Genomic DNA, 23,831 nt, shown 5'->3' on the forward strand with positions numbered 1-23,831 from the left:
TGGTTTTAAGTCATTGCATTATGTTTGTACCATGAGAGCTGACCAAGATCAACACAGTACTTTGGTAGGAACTATTCTGCTACGCAGTGGTGGCTCATGCCTTTCATACCAACACTTGGGAGGTAGAGGGGGGTGGATCTCTAAGTTCGAGGCCAGCTGCTAATGGTATTTTGAGCCATCATTGAGAAATGATTGGGAAGGTAGTTCCCTGTGACTTGCAGAGAAGGCTTGGTAACATCAGGAGAGGAAGCAGAGGCGAGGAGGAAGCATGAGGAAGGGGTAGAGGCCAAGGTTACAGAGAGCATGCTTACCTATGCTACAACTCTCTGAGAGCTGGGACCGCCGAGCCTCCAGGTTTCTATAGTAGAAGAAGGTCAAAGGGCAGGTTGACCTCAGAGCCCTGCAACATTCCCCTCAGGCAGCCTCACTCTGCCTCCGTCCACCCACCCGGCTCTGGCTGGATCTGGAAAAGCAGCCGACCTGGCTGTCAGTGAGTTGGGAGTATAGCCCAGGACTCCAAAAAGCAAGAGTGGAAGGAAAGACAGAAGCTGACATCTCAAGACAGCATCAGGTGGAACAGGGACTAGCCCCACGCTTGTGTATGAAGAAGGAACACACACCACACTGGAGTGCCGAGACTCCAGCGTTCTCTCAGGAACAAGGGAGGTGGGGCTTCACCACGCTATTTCAGGGCTAGCCTAGGGTCTGAGCTTAGGTCTCTACCCTGGCAACCCTCTCATACTCACAACGTGGGGATCTGAGGCAGGCTGTTTCTTTTCTCACCATCTAGGAGAAAAATAGAGGAAGAGAGGCTTGGAACCAGGGACGTATGGGCCTGAATGGATGGCGGATGGGGTGCTGCTTCCAAGGCTGCCCGTCAGCACCGTAGAGGAAACGACTTGGGCTGGAACTAGAACCTTCCTTGTAAACTTCCTCCTGCCAGTATCACATGCTCCAGCCTTGCCCATTTCCTGAGCAGTCCCCAATCAGGGTCACGCAGAACAGAACAGTCATAAGCTAGCCAAGGCTCCTATATGCCAGCAGCGGCTGATGCAGCGCCTCCAGAAGTTACTTCCGGCTGCTGGCCACAGAGAACTGACTCGGTAGCACCTCCCCACCCTCCCAAAATCTTTGCTTCCGCTTAAGGGCCAACGCCTGCCCTTCCCTCCGCTGTCTTCTGCTGGGCTATTCTATGTCCAGAGAGAAACCTACCTTTCTTGGCATTCATGATAAGAGAGCCTTTGTGTTCTCCCTGCAGCCTGCAGTAGCCGTCTATGAGGTCAGCCATGTTTTCAGCCTCTGCCAGGGACGAGGTTTTGATGGACAGGGACTGTGGAGAAGAGGCCAGCCACGGGTGAGAAAGAAGAGCCTCCGTTACAGTCCATCCCACAAGGAGGAAGAAGAGGTTACAGGATCTGACCCTACCTCAGTGGGATTCCACCCACACCTTTCCGGAGTATTGTGTGTGCGTTGTTAGAGATAGCCACCAGGGGGCACACTGGCCATCCCTCCCGCTAGCTACCCAGGGCTCTTAGCTGCAAAGCTAGTTCTGGGTCCCGCTTCTTCTGATCTCTGAGCAGGCGGCACAATGCCTTGTGTTTGGGGAGTGCTCAGTTTGTATGGGCAAAAACTAATAAGTGGGAAGTGGGTAGGATTGGGGGCTCAACACAGGCTGGTGAATGGAGAGAGACGAGTGTTTGGTGGTCTGAGGTCTCTCCTGTATTTCTACCTACAAAAAAAACCCAGGCTCCTCGGGTCTTGATGTCTAAACCATTGCTAATTTGTTAAATGTTCAACTTCTGCTGTGTTCCTTATTTTCACTCACCTCTACCTAAAGCCTTTTCTACTACTTTCCTGATAAAGACATAAGTTTCTTATTTCCTTAAATCTTGTCACTATCATAGAACCTTGTTTGCATACTGGGTAGAGTTTTAGTTTGGTTTATACTGACTTCTTTATTAGGCGGTGGAGAAGAGAGGCCACCAAGTTGTCACTGTGTGAACATGGAGGTCAGAGGAAAAGCCACACAAGTCATTTCTCTCCTTCCACTATATGGGCTGGGGCCGGGGGATTGAACTTAAATCATTGGGCTTGGTGGTAGGTGCCTTTATCTTGCCAGGCAAGGGTACAGTTTTCTTAACAAGACCCTTCAACAGAGAACCCCTAGTCCCTGTTGTACTCAGAGAGGCCAGATTGAATAAATTTCAACCACAGAACTCCCAGGTCCCCCAGAGAAGCTCACCTGGGGGGCGCCCTCGATGCCCAGTTGCAAGACCGCCTGGCCCTCTTCCAACGGGAGGCACCTGATGGACTTGATCTGCTTGAACTCAGCCAGGCAGGTAGGCTGTGAAAGAGGCAGGGAGAAACTGAAGGCCATTCAACCCCAGGATCTGACCAAGGGAACTGGTCAGGATGGGGGTGAGGAAGGATGAGGGGTGGGGAGTGGGCACTCTGTTTTGAGGATGGAGAGAATAAGGCTTGAAGGTCCCTCTCAGATGGCAGAAGAAAAGAGGGAGGTTCTCTTGTTATGCTCATGCATCAAGTCGGCGGTAGAGCCGGAACTGGACCCAGGACCCCAGGGAGTCCTGGGAGAGGCTCTGCCTTGTGCACCACAAGAATGGCAATGGCCTTCCTTTGCTCCTCACCCCACTTCCTGCAGCAGCGGCAACATGGCCAATAATGAACCATCTGGCACATGCTGCTAGCCCCAGATCCTCTCAGCAAATCTACACCAAGGGCCTGGCCTTATTAAGACTCTGCCCTGAGCAATGGGGAATGGGGGAGAAGAGCTGATGGGGAGACTGGAGAGCGGGCAGGGAAGAGGAAAAGACCTCTGGGCTGGAGCTAGGTGAGATTTGCTTTCCGGCCCTCTCTCTACCTTTGTATCTTGACTTGTCAGCTGACGGATGCCTCTAGGGCCAATGACCAGGTCCACGGTAATGTTCCATCCTTGCTGAAATAATAGGAAAAAAGGGTCTGTTTCCTGTGCCACCTACCCATTTTCAGAAACTTTAAGAAAGTCATATTAAGGTAGACTCAATACTGCCATCTCTCCCGTCCCTCCATCTTAAACCCCACCATACAGTTCACCTCTTCCCATCACTTTTCTCTTCCTACCACTTTCCTCCCTCCCCAACATTGGCCCCACGGAGTCCTATCCCAGAGGCTTGGAGGTCAGGCAGCGTGAGGTTAAGAAGAAAAGGCCATTACAATGAGCTCGCAGCGATAGGTCTCTTGGTCGATGTTAGCAAAGCCTGCCAGGGTATTGAAGAACTTCATGACGCATTCTTCCTCCCGGAGTGAGGCATACTGCTGGAAGGTCTGCTGGATCATCTTCCGGAACTGCTTCGGCTGGGAAGGGGTTGGGCAGTGCTGAGTCAGTTCAGGTTCCTGCCTTAGGACTTAGGGAGAGGCTGCCCGTTGCTGCAGCACAGCTCGCAGGGTCCCCACCATGACAGAAGCCCCAGATGTGTTCCCTAAAGCCCACAACTGTCTCTACAGAAGTTCACCCTCACCCTGGGAGGGAAGGCAGGGGACATGGAATCTTATGACCCAGGTCATAAAATGAATCAAGCCTCCGAGGCAGTCTTGAGCCAGGTGTATCTCATCCTGATTCCTGGAGAGCCTACCACACACACACATCAGCTGTCTTATGTCTGGTAGCCTAAGGCCATTGGTTCTCTACTGCCTTCACTATGGCTCTTATCCCAGGACACACACTGAGCAGGGCTTACCAGGCTCCTTGCCCTCTGCTTCCCTCACCTTTAAGTTTTCCTGCATCTGCTTCGGGAAAAACAGGTCCAAACCCACTTCTTTTCTGAAAGAAGGAAAAACAGAAGCTGCGTTTGACAGACACACTGGACTTCTGGCCAACCAAAAGGAGTTAAGAAGGCTTTGGCGTCTAAGGAAGTGGGCCCTAGGGCCCTGGGCTAGAGAGGTGGACAGGTGGACAGGACAGCAGGAAACTGGGGGAAGGGTGGGGGAGGCCATGCCCAACATGGAACTTACTCCAGGAGTTCAAAGTTGGACTTCTTGTCCAACGCATTGTGAGGCATGTCCTTGAAGAATCTCCTGTGGAGAGAGACAAAGATAGCCTGGAGAAGAAGGCAGGTAGCTGGAGAGGGAAGCCCTCTGAGTAGGGCCTCCAGTGCCCATATGCTGGCCTGTAAGCAACTTTCTCTACCAGATATCGGGACCACAGGGGTGGAGGTGGGGGGGCAGATTCAAAGAGCAATAAAACCAGATATTTATGAAACTGTCAGGAGAGAGGAAGCCAGCGAATTTCATTCCTGGGAGGCTCTAGCCTTTGCTTTGGGGCTTGGGTTTCACAGTTGTACAACCAAGAGAGAAAATAGCTCTATCAGCATCAGTAGAGACAACCAAGCCTTGGGCTCTGAGGGCAACGGCACTTGCCACCAAGCCTGAGGACACACGGGATAGAAGGAGAGAACTGACTCCAATAAGTTGACCTCTTACCCCCACCACACACATGCATGTGTATATAGGAAATGTCTAAAAGCCATAATCCACAGCAGCTTTCAGCCCAGGGACATCATCCCCCAATGTGGGTGTGTGTATGTTTGCATTTCCATCTAGATAATTAACTGTCGTACATATAAAAGTTTAGAATTCACAAGAAAAAAATGAAAATAATAATTCTATTGCCAGGTACTGTAAAATATTTCCCATCTTTAAGTCATGCATCTATACCATAATAGACGCTATATGACTATATGAGGTAACAAGGACTACGCTATAAACAATAATGTGGAATATGATAGTATAAATTATAATAGCTTATTTGTAGCAATTGTGGTTTTAATGTGAGATGAAATAGACAGTGCCCCCAAGTACACCGGACTTCCTACACCATCAAGGTCACTGTGACTAGTAATCAATCATCAGCTATTGTAGACACTGCCCTGCTCTTGGTCTTCTATTACAGTCCCTCAGGGTCCCTTTAGTGCAGATGGTCACAGGTACCTGGCGATCCTTCTGCACTAACACTGCAAGCAGACAGGTTTGTGGGAACACAAAACAGTGGCCCCAGCTCACGGGGACATAGACATGCTCTAGCTTAGCTTCCATTTTATTTATCTAGGATCTGTGTCTCCGTGTGTGCTGGCGCATGCATGCATGCCCTCTGCTGCCTGTGGAGGCCAGAATAGGGTGCCAGATGCCTTTGAACTAGAGTTCCAGGTCTTCGTGGGGGACTCGGTACGGGCGCAAAGGGCTGAATTTCAGTTCTTTGATAGAATAGTAAGCACTCCCAACTCCTGAGACATCTCTCCAGACCCTACAGTGTTTCTTGGAAAACGTAAACAAGGCTGTGTAAAAACTCAGGACCCCACGTATTCCCACACCCTGGCTAAAGAAAGAACACTACACTATGAATCATAGGAGAGAATGCACCCCACCCCCAACGTCCAACATGGGTTGCTCAATCCTTACTCAGTAACTTGGAATATACTCTCAAACATACTATAAAGCCATAGAAATGGTTACCTCTTGAATATTAACAGTAATTTTAGAAAACCAAATGCATTGAAAACCTTCTGGATAGAATTGCCTCTTGCTGAGGCCATCCCAGGTTAAGTGAATTTCAGGTACTTTTAGGGAGCTTTTTTCTTTTCCATTCCTGCATGTTCTTAGCATTCCATAGTAAATTAGCATTACTTGTTCACATGGAAAAAATTAAGGTAGTACGTATCATAAGACCAGGGGCTATGTAAACCTCCCAAGGTCATGGTCTTGAGAGGAAGTCTGCCCACCATTACATATGGACTTCATGGATTGCCCTATTTCTTCCCCTTAGTGATACCCTGGGGCAATGAACACTAAGATCCACCCCTTTCTTAGATGTCAGATATCCGAAGGAAATGTTTTTCTATGAACTTCACCAAGCGGTCATTTACACTTCCCTCCCACCTTACACACACACACACACACACACACACACACACACACGGCCATTACATGCATTTGTTTTCACTGCTTGACATAGAAGAATAAAAGTGACACAGGCTGAAAAAGAGTGAGGGGAACGAGCCCATGGTGAGAGAGGCTCAGTGTGGCAGGAGCCTCACACCGGCCATGTTTAAAATGCCTAGGGTGGAATGGAGTAGAGAAGAAAATTAAAACTCTCTCTTTTTTTTTTTATTCAATCAAGAAGGGGCACATTTGACTGAGTATAGTGTGGCCAGGACAATTCATGACTGCCTGGGGAATACCACTGAATTCTAGTTAACAACAGTGGAATAAACCTCCATCCTACCTTCTTCCAACAGAGAGAAGAGGTAGAAAGTCTTAAACCATATCAAATGACTGGAATCCAGGAAATGAAACAAAGAAATAAGGTTATACCTGGAATCTTAGCATGTAGCAGGAGGATCGAAAGTCTGAGGCTAGCCTGGACCATAGAGTGTGTTCCAGGTAAGGCTGGGGTACACAGTGAGTCCTTGCCTCAAAACTAAACTAAACTAAACTAAACTAAACTAAACTAAACTAAACTAAACTAAAACCTGTAGTTGTGTTGTATATGCTTAACCAAACAAATTAACCAAACAAATTCCTTGCCTGGGCCTAAGTGCCCTCAATGGGGGCAACTTGACACTATTCCCTCCCTCCCCCAGCCTGAAATACTTATCTATATCCGGAGGTGCTTTTGATTGCTGCACGTGGTGCCGACAGCATCCAGATATGTGTGCTACAGCGTGTACACATGGAGACCTCATTGTGACAAGAAATCACCCAGCCCTAAGTGTCCCTAAATGAGCACTTAGAAAATGAAGAACCATGGCTCTTTCCCTCCCCCACTTCTCTCTTTGGGTTTGGATAGAGCAGTGCCTGGAAAGGGGGTGAGCCTATGTAGGGCAGGTCGGAAGGCTCAGAAATCACAGGATGACTGGGTAGCAGGAGGAGCTTCAACTATGAGATATAACAGGCCTGTCCAGGGTGACTCCACCCTCCACCTAAGTGTCCCTGTGGTTAAGTTCTCTAAGGTCAATAGTGGAGGCTTTAAAAGTTTCCCAAGTTAGTGCTACCTGCTTCCCATCACGTTCCTAGAAAACCTCAGAGCAAGCCCTCCCAGGACTGTTCTAGATTGTGTGCCCGAGATAATGCACACACTGGCTTGCTTCACAGAGATGTGTTCTAATGGTACAGACATTGACTGTCAAGGAACCAACAAAGAGGATTTTAGTTCTATCCGAAATACCATTGTGGTGGTTGGAATGAGAACGGCTCCCATAGGCCCATATGTTTGAATACTTGGCCCCCAGTTGGTGGAACTGTTTGGGGAGGATTGGGAGGTGTGGTTTTGTTGGAGGAGGTGCGTCACTGGGGGCAGGCTTTGAGGTTTCGAAAGACTCTCAACATTCCCAGTGTTCTATCTGCCTTGTGACTGTGGATCAAGATGTGTGAGTTCTCAGCTGTTCCTTCATTCTGCCATCATGGACTTAGCTGTAAGCCCTCTGAAACTGTTAACTCAAATTAAATGCTTTATTTTATAAGTTGCCTTGATCATGGTGTTTCATCACAGAAGCAATTAAAAAAAAACTAAGTTGGTACCAGGAGTGGAGTATTGTTGTGACAGGCCCAGGTATGCTATTTTCAAAGGAATGTGGAAGACTTTAGAACTTCGAACTAGGAAAGCAGTTTCATGCTTTAAGTGAATCTTCCCAGGCCATCCTAGTAGGAGCTTGGAAGACAATAGCGCTGAGAGCATTGTGGCCTAGGGAGGACCACCAGCACAAGAGGTGTCAGAGGAGAACAATATTGGGGATGTAGCTAGAGACCACTCTTGTGTTAGCTTGACAAAAAAATAAGACCGCTTTCTTCCCTTGACCTAGGAATCTGCCTGAGGTTAAATTGAAAAGTATTGGATTAGTCTCCTTGGTAGAGGAGATTCCAAGATAGCCTAATATTGACTCTGTCACATGGTTATTAGTAAGGACTTGCATGCTGGTCTACAATGAAAAGGAGCAAGCATGACAAAAAGAAACACACACACATAGTTTAAAGAGAAAAAGAGGACTAGGAAATTTAATGTTGGAGACAAGGCTTGTCCTAAAAGAGATAAGAAGAGGCCTGACATGAACCAAAATAAAGAAAGGATGCTCTCCAGCAAGACCCTACACAGTTCAGTGATGAGGAAGGTCATCTGTCTATGTGTTACTTTCATTGGTTAATAAAGAAACTGCCTTGGCCTTTTGATAGGCCAGCCCTTAGGTGGGTGGAGTAGACAGATGGGAATTCTGGGAGGAAGAAAGCAGAGTCAAGCAGACGCCATGACTCTCCTCTCCGAGATGGATGCTGGTTAGACTCATGCCGGTAAGCCACAGTCACGTGGCAATACAGATATTAGAAATGGGTTAGATCAATATGTGATAGTTAGCCAATAAGGGACTGGAGATAATGGGCTAGGTAGTGTTTAAATAAATACAATTTGTGTGTTGTTATTTTGGGTGTTAAGCTAGCCGTGCAGAAGCCGGGTGGGATGAAAAGCAAGCCTGCTTGCCTCATCACTACAGTTCAGCTCCCAACTCATAAAAAGAAAAGGTCAGAGGACTTTTCTGCTACTAAAAAGCAACAACAAAGAAAATCTTTTGCAAATGTGATTCAAGGAGCCAGGCTCTATCCACATGGGAAGTCGAACTTGGCAGTGATGTCACATGATCCTGGATCCAAAGTCATGGAGGATACATGTGTAAAGCGGCCATGGAATCTTCCTCCATGGTTAAGGAAAGCCACTGAAGTCAGGTGTGTCTCATGGGAGTTCCTGCATGGAGGCCACTGCATGAGGCTATGAAAGTGAAGCCTGGATTGCTCTGGAGATCACAACATGTAGGATATTTGAGAGCCATGAGACTCTCTTAGGGAAAGAGAGACATACAGGGAGTGGAAACAACCCAAGAGAGCATGTGGTAGTCAGCAAATCCAGAGGGGTAAAGGCATCTAAGCCCTCTGACATTAGACACAGAGCAACAGGATTTGGAATTTTCCCTTCTAGTTTTTAGTCTTGCTTTGATCCAGTATTTTCTCACTGTGTCCTCTTTCCTTCCTTTTGGAATGGTAATGTATATTCAGTTCCATTATATATCAGAAGTATATAATTGCTTTTTTTATGTTATATGTGGTTACAGAGTGCCTTGGGTCTCCGAAGAATCTGAACTTTTAAAACTGTGTTGAGACTGTGATAGATTATGGGGACTTTTGAAGTTAGATTAAACGCATTTTGCACTGTGGTGTAACCACAAGCCTAAGGGGACCAGGGAGAGGAGTGTGGGGTTTTGAATGAGAATGGTCCCCATGGGCTCATATGTTTGAATGGTCTCCAGTTGGTGGAACTGTTTGGGACGGATTAGGAACTGTGGCTTTGTTGGATGAGGTGTGTCACCAGGGATGGGATTTGAGATTGCAAAGCATACAAAAAAACTAAGACACCAAGTCATTGAAGCTTTTCCTTGCCAGTGAACACAGAGCCAACCTCAAGTGAAGGGTTTGACAGATGTCACAGTTTAACTTGTGGGACAATGCATGAGCCAAGGGAAGTGGCTAGAAAAGGCTTCAAGATGGAGAGACTCTTGGGCTGACTCATCATGGAGTCAGAGTGACCATTTCCTTAAACAGATGCTTCCTAGACCTGCTTTAAGATTCCCTCTGCAGATAGGCAGGTAGCACCAACTCACGCAGTTTAAAGAACCCAAATATGGAAGCATTTACCTCCCCATCCCCAACTACCTTGTAATGTTAAAGTGTGAGAAGAGAAATACACTCTGTGTTCTGCTGCACAGTGGGGTGACTGAAGCTAATAACGATTTAATATTCCAAATGCAACAGGAGAGGACTTGAGGAATTCTGACCATAAAGAAATTATATATGTTGATGAATGCATATAATCCTTGTGTCAATCAAAAACAAAACTTAGAAATGGAGCCTTTCTCAGGCTGAAGAGGGGAATGAAAGAGACGAACCCTCTGAAGAGACTGTCCTCCCAGAACAAGTATGGGTGGTCCCTTAAGGTCACCTGGAGGAACAGCCCTTGAGGGATGAATGAATGGGATTTGAGATTTGTGATGAAAGAGATGTGTACACAAAATACTTAAACAGTATTCTCGAGGAGTTTTGAACTGGGTGTGGTGGTGCACTATACCCCTGTTATCCCAGCACTCTGGAAGTAGAGGGATGAGGATCAGGAATTCAAGGTTGTCCTCAGATACTTAGTGAGTCTGAAGGTGACCTGAGCTACATAAGGCCCTGTGTCAAAAATGAAAAGTGACAACATGAAGAAACCCCAAACTAGAAAATGTTTTAGAACGTTTCAGAACGTGGCGAATAGGGCAGTACTGAGTTAAGAAAAGGAGGCTCAGATAACCCCAGTCTCCTGCCTTGAGTTTTCACGGCTCACTCCTTCCATCCTGACAGCCCTGTAAACTGGTCTTAGAATCACCACAGACAGAAGATTCTAACTCGACTGTGCTTCAGTCCAAACTGTGTTTCCAATGCTTGGAGTCATCATATATCATTCAGAGATCCTGGAGGGCAGAGACCCTGCTTTCCCCAGGGACTCTCTGCTGAGATCCTTCTGTTTGGGTGGCTGTCAAGGAACACGCATCACTGAATGAAGCGGCACCTGCTTGGAGTGCTTCTAGTGCTGGCTGAGTCTCCCCAGGCTGAGCCTGCAATTCTGAGAAGCAAACACTAGATGGCAGTAGTCTATGTGCAGATTTATGACAGATCCACCCTCAGTCCCCAGGACTAAAGAAAACAAAGACATGCAAAATCCACTTGGCACTAATAAAATGTTAACTTGCTATCAACATTTATAGGTTAACCACAAGGTCAGATTCTTTCTGAATCAAAGCAAGGTGGGTATTCTGTCTCTAATCCTAATCTTAACTCATCAGTCACTACCTAAAAACTCCTGGGTGACACACGCACTATGATTCTTTGGTTCAGAAAATTCTGTTGTTACGCTGGGTGTGGGAGGTACCCGGCACAAGTATAAGTATTCCTGGTAGCCTCGGGTCAAAGAAGATACGTTATTTGGTATTTCTGACTAATTCTAGCAGACGGCCCATGAACTTCCTATTTTAATCTGTAGTAGGATATTTACACAATGTGAGGTATTTGGCATCTATAATAAATAAATAAATGTCAATTAGCTCTCATTTCAGTCATGTGGCAGTCTGAGAAAGGCAACGCCATGATGGCAATAACAAGATGAGCGGTGGCCACGGAGGGAGAGGCAAACATGAGGTTCAGAGTAGTGAAACTCCTGCATGCCATTTCAGTAGTAGGCACATGCCCTGTCCACACTCACAGGATGTGAAGCGTGATGTTAGCTGTGGGCTTTGGGTGACCCTAGGGCATCTGTGATGGTTGTCGACCATAGGAATCGTGCCGCTCTTGAGGAATACTTGTGATAGGGAAAGTTGTGTTATGTTCAGGGCTCAAGATCCATGAGAAAGCCCTGTGCCTTCTGCTCACTTTTGCTGTGGACCTAAACTCCTCTAAATAACAACAAAGACGAGTGAACTGGGACTGAGGGATCCGTTCCCGTGCTAGAGCGCTGGCGTGGCATACATGAGATCCTGACCACAAGGCAATTAAGAGTAACAAGAAAAGGCTCTAGCCTGCCCACTTGGCACAGAGATGGAGGTAGGCTGCTTGCCCCCCCTCATAGTTTTCTCCCATTCTGCTCACCCTTCAGGACCATGTCAGGGCCTGTGACCTCCTCCTGGTCCCTGTCCCTCTCTCCAGGACTTTCCAGATCCAGACCCCATATAGAGTCAACAAATAAACAACTAATTCTAGACCGTCGGTCTCTGTCTTTGTTCTAAGGGCTCTGAATCTATTAACTACCTCGGGCTTCCCAACAGCCCACCAAGGTGCTATTGCTAACATCATTCTTGCTTTAAAGATGAAGAACTCAAGGCACAGAGGGATTAAGTAACTTGTCAAGAGCAGCACAAAATGAAAACTCAAGAGTCCTGTCTAGGTACCTCACTTCAGAGTCTTTGTTCTTCCCAATCAACACAATTCTTCTCAACAGGAACCCAGTCCCCTGAGGTCTGGTGTCAACAGTCTCCTGCCCTATGCTTACATCATACATCTTAAAGCCAGGAAAGGATATGTTCTTTTTTTCCTGGTGATGTCATTTATCTGTAGGCAGCTTATGCAACCCTTGATCTTAGTAGAATGAGGCACTGCTATTCATGATTTTCAACAAAGAACCATACTTCTATAAGGTTCTCCCTTATTGTCTGATTTTCAAAACTGTGCCCTTCTCTTAGTGAGAAATGGTGGTAATCTGATTGTAAAGACCCATTTGCCACATTACCATGGAAACCCTGTATTCTACCTTTCCATTTGACAATCACTGGGCCTGAAGTCTACAAGGTTTACATAGATGCTTTCCACACCCACTCTGGAACATTACATCCCTAGCCTGACAGACAGAGCCTGACTCTCTATGAGGCTTAGGGCACACATGGCAGGGGATTGGGTCATGAAACAAAGGTTTGGGGATAACCCTAAGGTGACGAGGGAACAGACTCCAGAACGCCATGCACTCTCAATGAGCCTGTCTTCAGAGGCCAACTCAGATATCTCTCTGGTTGTCTAGCCCTTGAGTGCCATGCTTGGCATTTGGGCTCTAACCAAAACCAGTTTGGAGATGGTTGTAGAGAGTGAGCATATGAAATAATTTGCCAGTAGATCTGAACGGGGGCTTACTGGAATCTCAAAGTGAACCACAGTCTAGCATGGGCCCCATGAAGACAAAGTTCAATAGAACTGCTTTTCCAAATTGTCTCATTTCCAAGAGGAATCCTGTAGTGTGTGGTGCAGGCTCCAGGACTTCAGCTGACCCGGAAGATAGACAGGGGCACATGTAACAAACTTCATGACAGCTCTGGTGTGCCAGCTCTGAGCACCTAAGATGACAGACCCTTATGGTGATGCTGATGGGTCCTTGCTTGTTGGTACCACCCGCCACTAATTGTAAGGCTATGAGAAGTCCCTAAGAGGCCAATGATCTTAGCTACTCAAATCAATGAGGAACCTTCACCTTCTGTTTGCACAGTCTCTCCCAGGAGCCCATCACCCTCTCTCCAAGGCCCCAGTCCCACAGAAGTGAAAGCTGAGTTTTATCTTCAGTTAACTTAGAAGTCATGGGTAGGGGCAGAATTCCCCCAGAATTGGGACAACTGGAAGTAACACTTGGTCAGGGTTTCCCTGGCAACAGTCCTGGAAGTCTTCTGGCAATTCCAACGAGGCTACATCTAAACCACTTCCAAAGGTCCCACACAGGTCTTGTAAACCACAGGGCCAAGGGCGGGCCCCTAGTGTATCTACCTCCCAGGTAACCACAGTGTGCATGCCATCAGATGCTGAAGCCACGATTACACAGATGGGGGTGCAGAGCAGGGGAGGGAGATGGAGTGACAGATGGGGGGGTCAAACTGAAGGCGCTGTGGCCTTGGTCGAGAACAGGCTAAAAGCACAGGCTTAGCCACGGGATCCTCTTCTGCCTCAAATAGCAATGGGACCCAACAGCTAAGAGTTAAGTCTGGCTTTTTAGACTGTCCCTCTGTCTCATGCTAATGATGTCATTCTAATGGCGTCATCAGCCTGCCATCATAATAGTCATTGCTTCCACTATCTCATACCTTGTGGTTCTCCACCCAAAGCTTTTGCATCCACAGATCCCTGGGTCTGGAAATGCCCCAATCCTCCCCCTCCCTAACCCCACCCATTATCTTCCACTTCCTTCTAGGAACAGTTCAACTTTCTTCTTCCTCGTCAATGTCTCCTGGTAGAAGACTGTCTGGGGCATATTTGTTCTGCCTTTGATTATAATTAACTATGTACACATGCCACCTCCATACACTGTGAACTGGAAGTCATGGGTGGACAGCATGTTAGCATATGTTCAGATTAAGAACCTATCTCTTGGAGCTTGAGATGCAACAATAGGCAGCCCAAATTGGGATCCCCACCTTTGGGAGGTGTTCTAGACCCAGGCTACCGTCTCAGAATCACGTCGGAATCACTGAGTGATAGCCACAGTGATGGGCAGGGGAGAGACAGGCAGCTCAGAGGTAAGGTCAGGGCCAGGCCAAGACAGGGGAGGATACCAGACCAAGCAGAAGTTGCCCTTCTCCCATGTCTATCATGGAGACCAGATGGTGAGGCCTTCAGAATGTTAGCCTCGTCTCCTCTTCCTGTTTCTCATATGCCCACTTTCACTTCCTAGAGGAGGGACAGGGCAAGGAGTCCAAAGCCGGCACTGTGCTCTCCCTGAAGAGGGCTCGCAGTTACCTACCTGAGCTCCAGACAGCCGAGCTGCAGAGCCATGCCTTCGCTGACCTTGCTGGCATAGCGTTGCATGTAGTCATTCCGGAGCTGATGGGAGAAAGGCCACGGGTCAGACTCAGGCCCTCAGTGTTCCTTCCCAGAGCACAAGCCCCGGGAGGTAAACACAGGGATGCCTCCTGGGCTGTCTCTCATGTTGGTGGTTTGAATGGGAATGCCCTGCCCCCCAGGCTTATAAATTTGAATATTTGGTCTCCAGTTGGAGGACCTATTTGAGATGGGTTAGGAGGTGCAGTCTAGCGGGGCGGGGGGTTCGGGAGGGAGGTATCACTGGAGGCAGGTTTTGATGTTTCAAAAGCCCAGACCACCCCCTTCTCTGCCTCTTTCCTGCAGATAAGGTTCCAAGGATCAGCTACTGCCCCAGTACCATGTCTGCCTGCCTGATGCCATGCTCCACACCATAACGGTCTTGGCCTCACCTTCTGAAACTGTAAGACTAAGAAACTCTTCTATAAATTGCCTTGGTCATGGTGCCTCCTTACAGCAATGAAAAAGCAACTAAGACAGTTTGCTACCATGGACTAGTGTCTCCATCCTCATCTCCCACTGCCGTTTTGGAGATAATAAAACTGAAGCCAGGCCTAGTGGTTCAGGCCTGTAAACTCAACTACTCTGGATGCTGAAGCAGGAGGGATGCAAGTTCAAGGTCTCTGTGGGCTATGGGAGTTTGTCAAGGCCAGCTCGATCAATTTAATGAGAACTAGCACGGTGGCACGTGTCTTTAATCCCAGTACTTGGGAGACAGAGGCAGATGACTCTCTATGAGTTCCAGGCCAGCTTGGTCTACACAGGTTACATAGACAGACCCTGTCTCAAAAACCAAATAAAATAAAAAGGAGATGATGTGGTGGTGGTGGGGAATGGCTGAGGATTCAGCTTAGTAAAAGAACAGTTGCCCAGCAGGTGTGGTGTCCTAAAGCCTTTAGTATTGTAAGAAAAAAATAAATAAAAGAGAAGAAAGGTGCATAGTAAGCCAGAGAGATAAGTGAAGGAAGGAAGGAAGGGAGGGAGAGAGGTAGGGAGGAAGGGAGAGAGGGAAGAAGGAAGATTTGGGGGAGGAGTTGGTAACTTATCTAAGCCCATGTTGTTATGTGGTTATAGATGTCACTCAGAGCTCAAGAAAAGCCTGGCTTGAGGTCTGGCCAACAAGAAGGGAGGTGCAGGCTAAGAGCAGAAAGAAGCTGGTGGTGCCTGCCCCATCCCTGCTGCTCGGAGCATCCTCCGTGCAGGTGCTATGTTGGGCCCTCGTGGAGTCCCACGGCATGTGAAAGAGGCTCAGACAGCTCAGGAGAGTCAGCTAGCACACTTGAGAAATCTCTGTGAGCTGCCGGGTGCCACGTGGTAGCTCGAAAGAGGCCATGACAGGAGCATTTACACCATGAGAATTGGTAGGAACTACAAGGCGTGATTGGTTCTTCCTCAGGCCAATTCACCAGCATCCTGCCGTGGACATCACTTGGTCCTCACGACAGCTCCCTAAAGCAGATGTCTTTATTATTATTCTAGACCTAAAGAGGAGAAAACAAACTCACTCAAGTGAAGCCCCTGGGAATACCAGGGTGGATGCTGGCAAAAGTGGGTTGGAAGGCACACCTCACTGCTCATGCACCAACCTGCTTTTTCCTGCTTCACTAGCCAGGTACATGGTCACACAGAAGCTCAAGAGGAGCTGGGGGCATAAGAAAGAGCCTGGGGGGGCTTCTACAGGGCTGGGTTTTATCTTGCCACCTCCCCTGCAGAGAATGGGTGCAACTCAGCATTTAAAGTGTTCTGGGACACCAGGGTGCTTTTCACCTGTTGGTAAAAGTACAGCAGTGTAGTCCTGTCTTCTTTCAGGCTCTCCATGAAGTCCTCTGGCAAGTAGCGGATCTGAAGGTCGTACCTGTAACAACACAGACTCTGGTAGACACGGGAGAGCCGGACTCCCAAGAGGGGCCCAAACTACTCTACCCCTCAGCATGCAAGGGCATCCACGAGGCCTCTGCCCATGGATCCAGAGCAGTTTCTTCTTTTCCTGTTTTTGACTGGGGAGAGAACCATGCCGGGGAGGTGGCCAGCAGGCCCTGGGGCTCGTAGCTAGCTAGCACTGAATGCTCTCTTCTCCCCAATGGATACTAGCTTCCTTAGTTCAAAGGCCAGCCCTTGACCTGGGCTCTTCTCCCTTCCCTCCCTCTGTTCCTCTTCACCATAGCACCAACAGCATCTGGTCTGGGACTGTGCCTCGGTACTGTCCTGGGGTGGGGATTCGCTAAGAATCTGGGTTAGAGTTTGAAAACACTCGCATCAGGACACTGTGGGATGACGAAAACTAGGAAGCCACTCCAGTTTCCTAGGAGATTCTGAGCTTTGGGGATGCTCGAAGGGAGGGGGCCATTCCTACCTCCACTCAGCTTCCACGTGTAGACATTCATACTTGTCCTGCACCTCGCCCACCGTCATCTGTGGGTGCAGCCAGTGGATCTCATCTGATTTCATGTGCTTCAGCCTCAGCCCATAGCACTCAGCCAGCTGGATGTTGGGCCCTATTCGCCCACTCAACAGGATGGAGGTGATGATCTCCTAGGGAGGAGACAAGAGGGCTAAGAGTCTGGGTACCTCCCGCTGGGCTCTCACAGGCTCCCCAGGCACAGCCTCTAACCCTGTGTGGCAATCTGTCACGGGTATTTTTCATTTCGGGTTCTCTAGCAGCTAGCACAAGCCTTGGTACTCACTGTGTTCTAGCCGATGAATGAACAATTTGGCAACGTGAGACAGACATAGAAAGAAGTGGGAGGAGATGGCAGAAGTGAGGACAAGATGCAGAGGCTGAGAGCACAGATCAAAACAATTAGCGCCAGCTGAGCATGTGCCCCGTGACCAGCCCCTGCTGGACGGTTTCCAGTCTAGCCAGCAGGATGCAGTACAGGGCCAGGCTCGGCGAGGTCTGTCCCACACATGACTTCACTGAGTCCACGTGACACAAGGAAGCGCGTGTCACCACTGCATTGTAGCTGGTAAAGAAACCCGATGCTGGGGCTAAGCTGGTATTGGGAGCCCTGGACCTTTGAACTCAAGTGTTCTGCTTTGCCAAGCTGACTCGGGGCATGGCAGAGCTGGCGGAGAGAGAAGAATGAGAAGGACTTTAAGGAGCTGAGTGGCACATTGCCCACGCATAAGCACGATCTCAGGAGAGCTGACAGAAAGGCACTAGCCTTCTTGTCATGTTTTCTTTTGGGGAGGGCTCTTTTTGTTCTTTTACCCACAGTTCCATACCCCACAATTCGGTGCCACCACTTTCTGGCCCAGACAGAGAGCATGAAGGTCCATGGCAGGGCTGCCTGGAAGCCCATCAGTAAGGCCCTGACTAGCCCACTTAGTGGTTGGTGCCCACATCTCTCACATGGGTCCACATTCAGTGAATGAGCTGAACCCATTCCTGGCAGGGCAGAGTTCCCTGGGCACAGACTTAAAACCTCACAGGCACAGACCCATGTGAGCCTTGAGTCTGAAATGCATGATTACCCAGCATACCCTAGTCTACCCCAGCCTACCCTAGCCTACCCCAGTCTATCACAAACTACCCTAGCCTACCCCAGTGTACCACAAACTACCCTAGACTATCTCAGCCTACATAGCCTATCCATCCATCCCATCCTACATAAGCCTACCCCAGCCTATACCAACCTACTCCAGCCTACACCAGCCAACACCAGGCGACACCAGCCTACACTAGCCGACACCAGCCTGGAGGCTGCAGTCTGTCCAGAGAGAGGAGGGACACTCCTTTGTTTAGACTGTATGTTTTTTTAAACATGCCTCCCAAGAAGTTGCCCAATTTAGTAAGCAAAGTACAATTAATTCCTTTATTGGAATTAGAAGAAAGTGTGTTTCTTTTTCTCTGAAAATGTCAAGACTAATATTTAAGTAATGTTAGTTTAAAAGAATGTCCAATTTATGCAACGACTTGGACACCCTGGAGTCTCAGTCCAGCTGCCTCCTCCCAATTCTCTTGAACTCCATGGACTGTGAACTAGAAGACCCTCAACCACAAAACTCCTTTCCTACTAAGATAATGTCTATCAGAGAAACTCCTTTACATGGGGTTGGGGTGCAGGGGAGCAGAGCTTGGGCCAGCAACTGAACATCAGCTCTGAAATCAGAGCTAAAGCTGGTGGGGAGTGACACATCTCAGTGGCTCCAGAGAGCGGGGCATGGATGAGTGCGTCAGGACAAAGCTGTGAAGCAGGCGGCTGTCATTATCTCCACCGGCTTCTGTGATGGTGGAATGGGTCACGTCCAGGGGAGCTGAGCAAAGGGAGACATGTATCGAAATAATGGGAACTTCTTACTTTAGGGAAAGTATTCAAACTGGGGATGGGAAAGCTAGGGAGGACCACACAATCAGGGATTGTTTGGAAATGGTGGCCTGTGTGAGTTAGAGGAAGAGGGGGAATGTTGTGGTTTGAATTGTCTTTCCTAAAAGGGCTTAATAAGCAATGAATGCCATGTTGTGTTTCAAACCAAACCTAAGGTTTAGTTCCTAAGCACCATTCTTCAGGGAAAGGGCCCAGGGCGCTTGTAGAAACAGGTGGTTCTGGGGCTGGGAGGAAAACACACAGCACACGGTAAGTCTGAAACATCACTTAGGACCAGAAAAAAAAAAGGCTGGAAGATGTTGGGCATTCCTAACAACTACACACGATCATCCTGAAGTGCCCACATGAGGCAAGACTGAGACATTCCTTCCTGAGGGTGGATGTGGATGTTGCTGGGGACGACAACCTCATTGAATGGCATTCCCACCTTCCACCCACGTGACCAGCCTGATTACTGGGGTTGGATTATAGAGGATTTGGCTGGTCTTTGGTTCCAGGTGATAGGATTGACTTTGTTATCCATGCTGGGTTCTAACATAGTTTAGGTGGGGTGGGGTCGGGGCACTGGCCAACCATGTACTGGCTTTTCAGACTGTGAAGACCAACCATGTTCTTGGAAATTGTGCCTTTGATTCTGAGAGTTAGCCTGAGCTTGAGGGAGGGAGGAAAAAAAAAGGCCAAGCTAAACAATGTGGCCAAAGAGCCCACCCATCATCAACCATGCCTTCTGTCAGAAGCCCTAATATGTTTCTGATCCAGGATGCTCACTTGGGAGAGCTGGTCATCCACACTGGTATGCCTAGCGGTTGGTGGATCCTGAGTTCACAGAGGCTTCCTGTTTGGGGTTCTCTCAGAAGTTCTGTGTGCTTCTTCATTGACTGGGGTTAATTTGTACCCATTAGGATAATGTTTTAAGCATGGCCCTTTTCCCAGTTCTTTGACTTGTTCTAGTAAATTATTGAACTTGAAGAGGAAGTAGGAACACACCAATTTGTAGTAAAAGTGTGGGTGGCTCAAGAGCTGAGGTAAGGGGTTTCTGGTGAAGCAGGGCCCTTAACCTGTGAAGTCTGTTAGCTGTGTAACTGTGGAAACACATTGTGTGCGGACTTCATTGAAAACCATGTCCATCCTTCAGACATGGCCTGGGGAAATTAATTTGATGCTCATAACTGCATAGAAAAAGCATCGATATGGTATCACACAAACTAGGGTGTGACCATGCTCTTCGGAAACAGGGCCCATAGGACCCGAGCTGGATCCAAACTGAAAGCCTTCTTTCTGAAAACTAGCTTTTATGGTACCAGAAGGCAGAGTACAAACTTTCAAAGTAGGAAAACAACCAATAATGTTATTCAGCTGATGCCTGAGAACCACAGCAACAACCAGCATGACTCTCTAACCTTGAGGGTGCACAAAAACCTTGGTGGAAACCAACAGCTCTCTAATTCGACTTAAGGTCAGCACCATAAGAGAAAAGTCCCAGCTGATACTAGAAACCTAGTCAGCCACCTGAGGCTAGTAAAGTCATGGATCTTGGAGGAGACTCTGTAATCAACACTTTACTGACCAGTAAAAGCCCTAACTACACCTTAAATATGTAACCCTATACCCACAGGCAAGAGTAGCTCTCACCCATCATCAAGGATATCCTCTTTGCAACAAATGGAGATCATTACAGAAACTACAACCAATCAAAATGAAGTGTTGTGGTGCCCAGTCCCAACTGATACACTTCCAACACAAATCCTGTATCCAGGGCTCAGGGACCATTGTGGAAGAAGGGCCCAACAGATGGTGAGAGCCAGAGGAACAGGGATTTGCTGAGACTGTGTCTCCTGGGAACGTCAGAGGTTACACTCATGGAGTCTCATGGACATGGCTGCATAAACACGACCTGAGCAAAGATGACACCAACAGACATGATAAAATAAAAGGGAATCTCACATAGCCTCAATTCTAGACTACAGGCCACTGAGGAATTCTAGGAGCAGCAGGAACCATCTTCCCCAGGGAAGGGCGCACCAACTGGTTATCCAAAACAGAAGAGTCAGTTCTGAAAACATACATACAAGTAACACTATATGCACTTAGTAAGTATGTATTTATATATTTAGGAATACACACACACCATCACCAACAACAATTAAAGAAAAAGAGGTCATGAATTTGAAAGACAGCAAGGTGGGGTCTATAGGAGGGTTTAGGAGGAGGAAAGGGAGCAGGGAATTGATGCAAGTATCACAAAAAGTAAGAATATATATATATATATATATGCAATGCATACACATATATGTATATATACACAAATATACTTACATATACGTATGCATACACACCAAACAAACAAACAAAAACTAGGCTGTGAATCTAGTTTTGACAGGACAGATCGTCCAACAAACTCCCCGGGCCACACTGTCCCCTTGTGTTCCTCTACCCTTGCCTATCAACCTGCACACAGTTCTGCATTCAAGCCCCAGCCGCCATCTGCCACGTGTACACTATGAAGAGCTATGGTGTAATGGTTCCAGGGAGCACACAACCCTCAGCCGTGCAGAAGCATATGCACACAGGCCGGAGGATGAAAAGGCTTCCGGCTAGGGAGCTCATGTGCCCTGCACCACCACCGGCCCTACCTCCCCTGTGCTCTCTCACACACGCAAACAGCAGGAGCAGCAGTGTTGGTCCCAAGCCCCCAGCTCATCAGCTGCCTTTAGTGAGTCAATATTTCCTTTTCTCTCAATAAAGCATCCCTTAAAAATGACAGTACATGATGTTTCCCTACTCACTCAGTTGCCATATGGAACCTGAGTTTTGAACAAGTGCTGGCTCTTCAGAGAAAGAAGACCAGGGTTCCTTTTGCTCCAGGAAGACCTTGCCTTCTTCCCATACCAGGACTTCCAAGTGCTGAAGGGCAGGCTTTCTAGCTGCCTTTGGTTGCAGCCTAGATTCTAAGAGACTTCTGGTACTTTCTTGCAAACATCTGTATTCCTAGAGTTTTCCTTCCTTCTTGATTCATGTTGCTTTATTCAAATTATTAAGTAATGTGAAGACTCCAGATGGCCATCCCCTCCTTCTCTGTTCTCTGACTTTGCCACTTGCAGGTCAGAAACAAAGCAGGAATGTGTCTGGATAGTTTGTCCCCACACCCCAGAGGGTTTACAGTCAGGCATCATATGGGGACTTTTCCGTTGGTGATAGATCACATTCAGGAGAGAGGTCCCATAAGATGACATCATCAGTGACGTCATCACCAGCACAGTTTGTATATATCTGCTTTCTAGTGTTCGTGGGTTTGTGTGTGACATGCATGTATGTATGCGTGCCCACATGGGTGTATGTATATGTGGAATTAGAGGTTGATGCCAGATGTTTTCCACAGCCCCTCTCCACCTCACATGTTGAGGCAAGGTCTCTCGCTTGAACTCTGAACTCTCAGACTTTGCTAGTCTATCTAGCCAGCTTGCTCTGGGATGCTGTGTTTCTGCCTCTAGAACTCAGGAATCAGAGGTGGGCTATCATAACTACCAGTTTTTATGTAGGTGCTAGGAATCTGAACTCCAGTCCTCATGACTGTGTGGCAAGCATTTGGCCTACTGACTCATCTCCCCATTCCCTCAAGTTTGAGATTGCAGAATGATGCAATCCTCCCACTACTAAAGAATCCCACAAAGATCATCCAAGTATCAGACCTCCCCCTTCCCTCTTCTTCCCAGTACCATCCATCCCAGAACCATCTCAGTGACCTCTCTGTTTTTGTTATGTTCTCAGGCTCAATTACGTTAATAAATATCCAAATTTTCCTAAAGTTTCTTTAAGCTTTTTCATATTTTTGGCCAGGTTACTTTAAATAACAACAACAAAACCCAGTGTGATAGCTGGGACTCTCCCACCACCCACCACCAATATAGCTTGGTCCCCACCCTCCTACACCAAGATAAATTGAGCCCCATCATTCTCCACCAAGATAGCTTGGTCTTCACTATCCTCTACCAAGATAACTTGATCTCCACCATACTCCACCAAGATATCCTGGTCCCCACCATAGTCCACCAAGATAGCCTGGTCCCATCTGCTCCTTTGGTTCAGTTTCATGTTCTTCCCTCCCTGCCATGCTTGAGGAGAGTCCTTGTCCATGGCATTCCATGCAGACCTCTATCCTGCATGCTCCTGATTCCCCAGAGCTGAGAGAATTTGGGGTTCCTCCCCTGGATTCCTAGGAAGCATGGTGAGGGTGTTTGGGAACTCATTCCTTACTCCCCTGGATTGACAGGGCTTTTGGTTCCTCTATGGACTCCAAAGAACTTCAAATGTATACCAAGCAGCATATTGTTATGAACTGAATTTTGCTTTTCCAGAAAGACATGCTGGAGGCACAATCTCTGCTTCCTTTTCCAACCTTGTTGGGAAATAGAATCTTTGGAGACTAGTCAAATTAAAATGAGTTCATTTGGAATCCCACTCCCATCTGACCAGCATTATTATAAAGGGGGACATTAAGTCACCAAGAGAGACATGCACACAAGAATGCAAATGACAGGCCTGGAAGAAACAAGATTTGAGTAAAGGATCTGTAAAGCCCAAGAACACCAAAGGAGATCACCAGGCCTGGAGAAAAGACAAGGAAGGATTCCTTCACCAACTTCAGAGGGGGCATGGCCCTACCAACACCTTGATGTTGGCTTTCGAGACCTCAGAACTACGAGACAACATCTTTCTGCACGCCACAGCCACCTTAAGTGTGGTATTTCATGAGAAGACTCCTCGAAACCTAATAAAGATGCTGACAAATTAGAACTAAAACAACTGGCTGACCTTGGATCAGATGAGTTCTAACTGGCAATTGGTTACGGATTCCAAGAGATGCATCCTGTCTCAAAAACAACCTTCCAGTGACAGCCCTCTGGAGACAAGAGTGCAGATTTAAATCTATTTCCAGCTCTTTTTAGATGACAGACTAATATTTCTGACATGTGGCCTGCCTTGTGTCAATTCCAGGTACATAAAGATCTCAGACAATGCTTAGGATACATTAGGCACCCAGTAAATAGTAATTACCATAAGGGGACAGTAAGCAATGATAGGATAGCATGAGCAGGT

At 47.7% G+C, this 23,831-nt stretch overlaps 1 protein-coding gene across 6 annotated transcripts in view; it reads right to left on the reverse strand.

The window, feature by feature from the left end:
* Positions 1-23,831, reverse strand: part of Ptk2b (protein tyrosine kinase 2 beta) — a 121,498-nt gene that overhangs the window by 22,209 nt on the left and 75,458 nt on the right. For all 6 annotated transcript variants that reach the window (XM_075950202.1, XM_075950205.1, XM_075950200.1 and 3 more), the window contains exons 3-13: positions 16,760-16,938; positions 16,174-16,261; positions 14,330-14,409; positions 4,009-4,071; positions 3,763-3,817; positions 3,211-3,351; positions 2,879-2,953; positions 2,243-2,344; positions 1,213-1,330; positions 747-786; positions 312-358 (exon numbers count right to left, since the gene is read on the reverse strand). In XM_075950202.1, coding sequence (XP_075806317.1) covers positions 312-358; positions 747-786; positions 1,213-1,330; positions 2,243-2,344; positions 2,879-2,953; positions 3,211-3,351; positions 3,763-3,817; positions 4,009-4,071; positions 14,330-14,409; positions 16,174-16,261; positions 16,760-16,938 — 988 coding nt within the window. The remainder of the gene's footprint in view (positions 1-311; positions 359-746; positions 787-1,212; positions 1,331-2,242; positions 2,345-2,878; positions 2,954-3,210; positions 3,352-3,762; positions 3,818-4,008; positions 4,072-14,329; positions 14,410-16,173; positions 16,262-16,759; positions 16,939-23,831) is intronic.

The sequence above is a fragment of the Microtus pennsylvanicus genome, chromosome 15 (genome assembly GCF_037038515.1).
Source record: "Microtus pennsylvanicus isolate mMicPen1 chromosome 15, mMicPen1.hap1, whole genome shotgun sequence".
Taxonomy (NCBI): Eukaryota; Metazoa; Chordata; class Mammalia; order Rodentia; family Cricetidae; genus Microtus; species Microtus pennsylvanicus.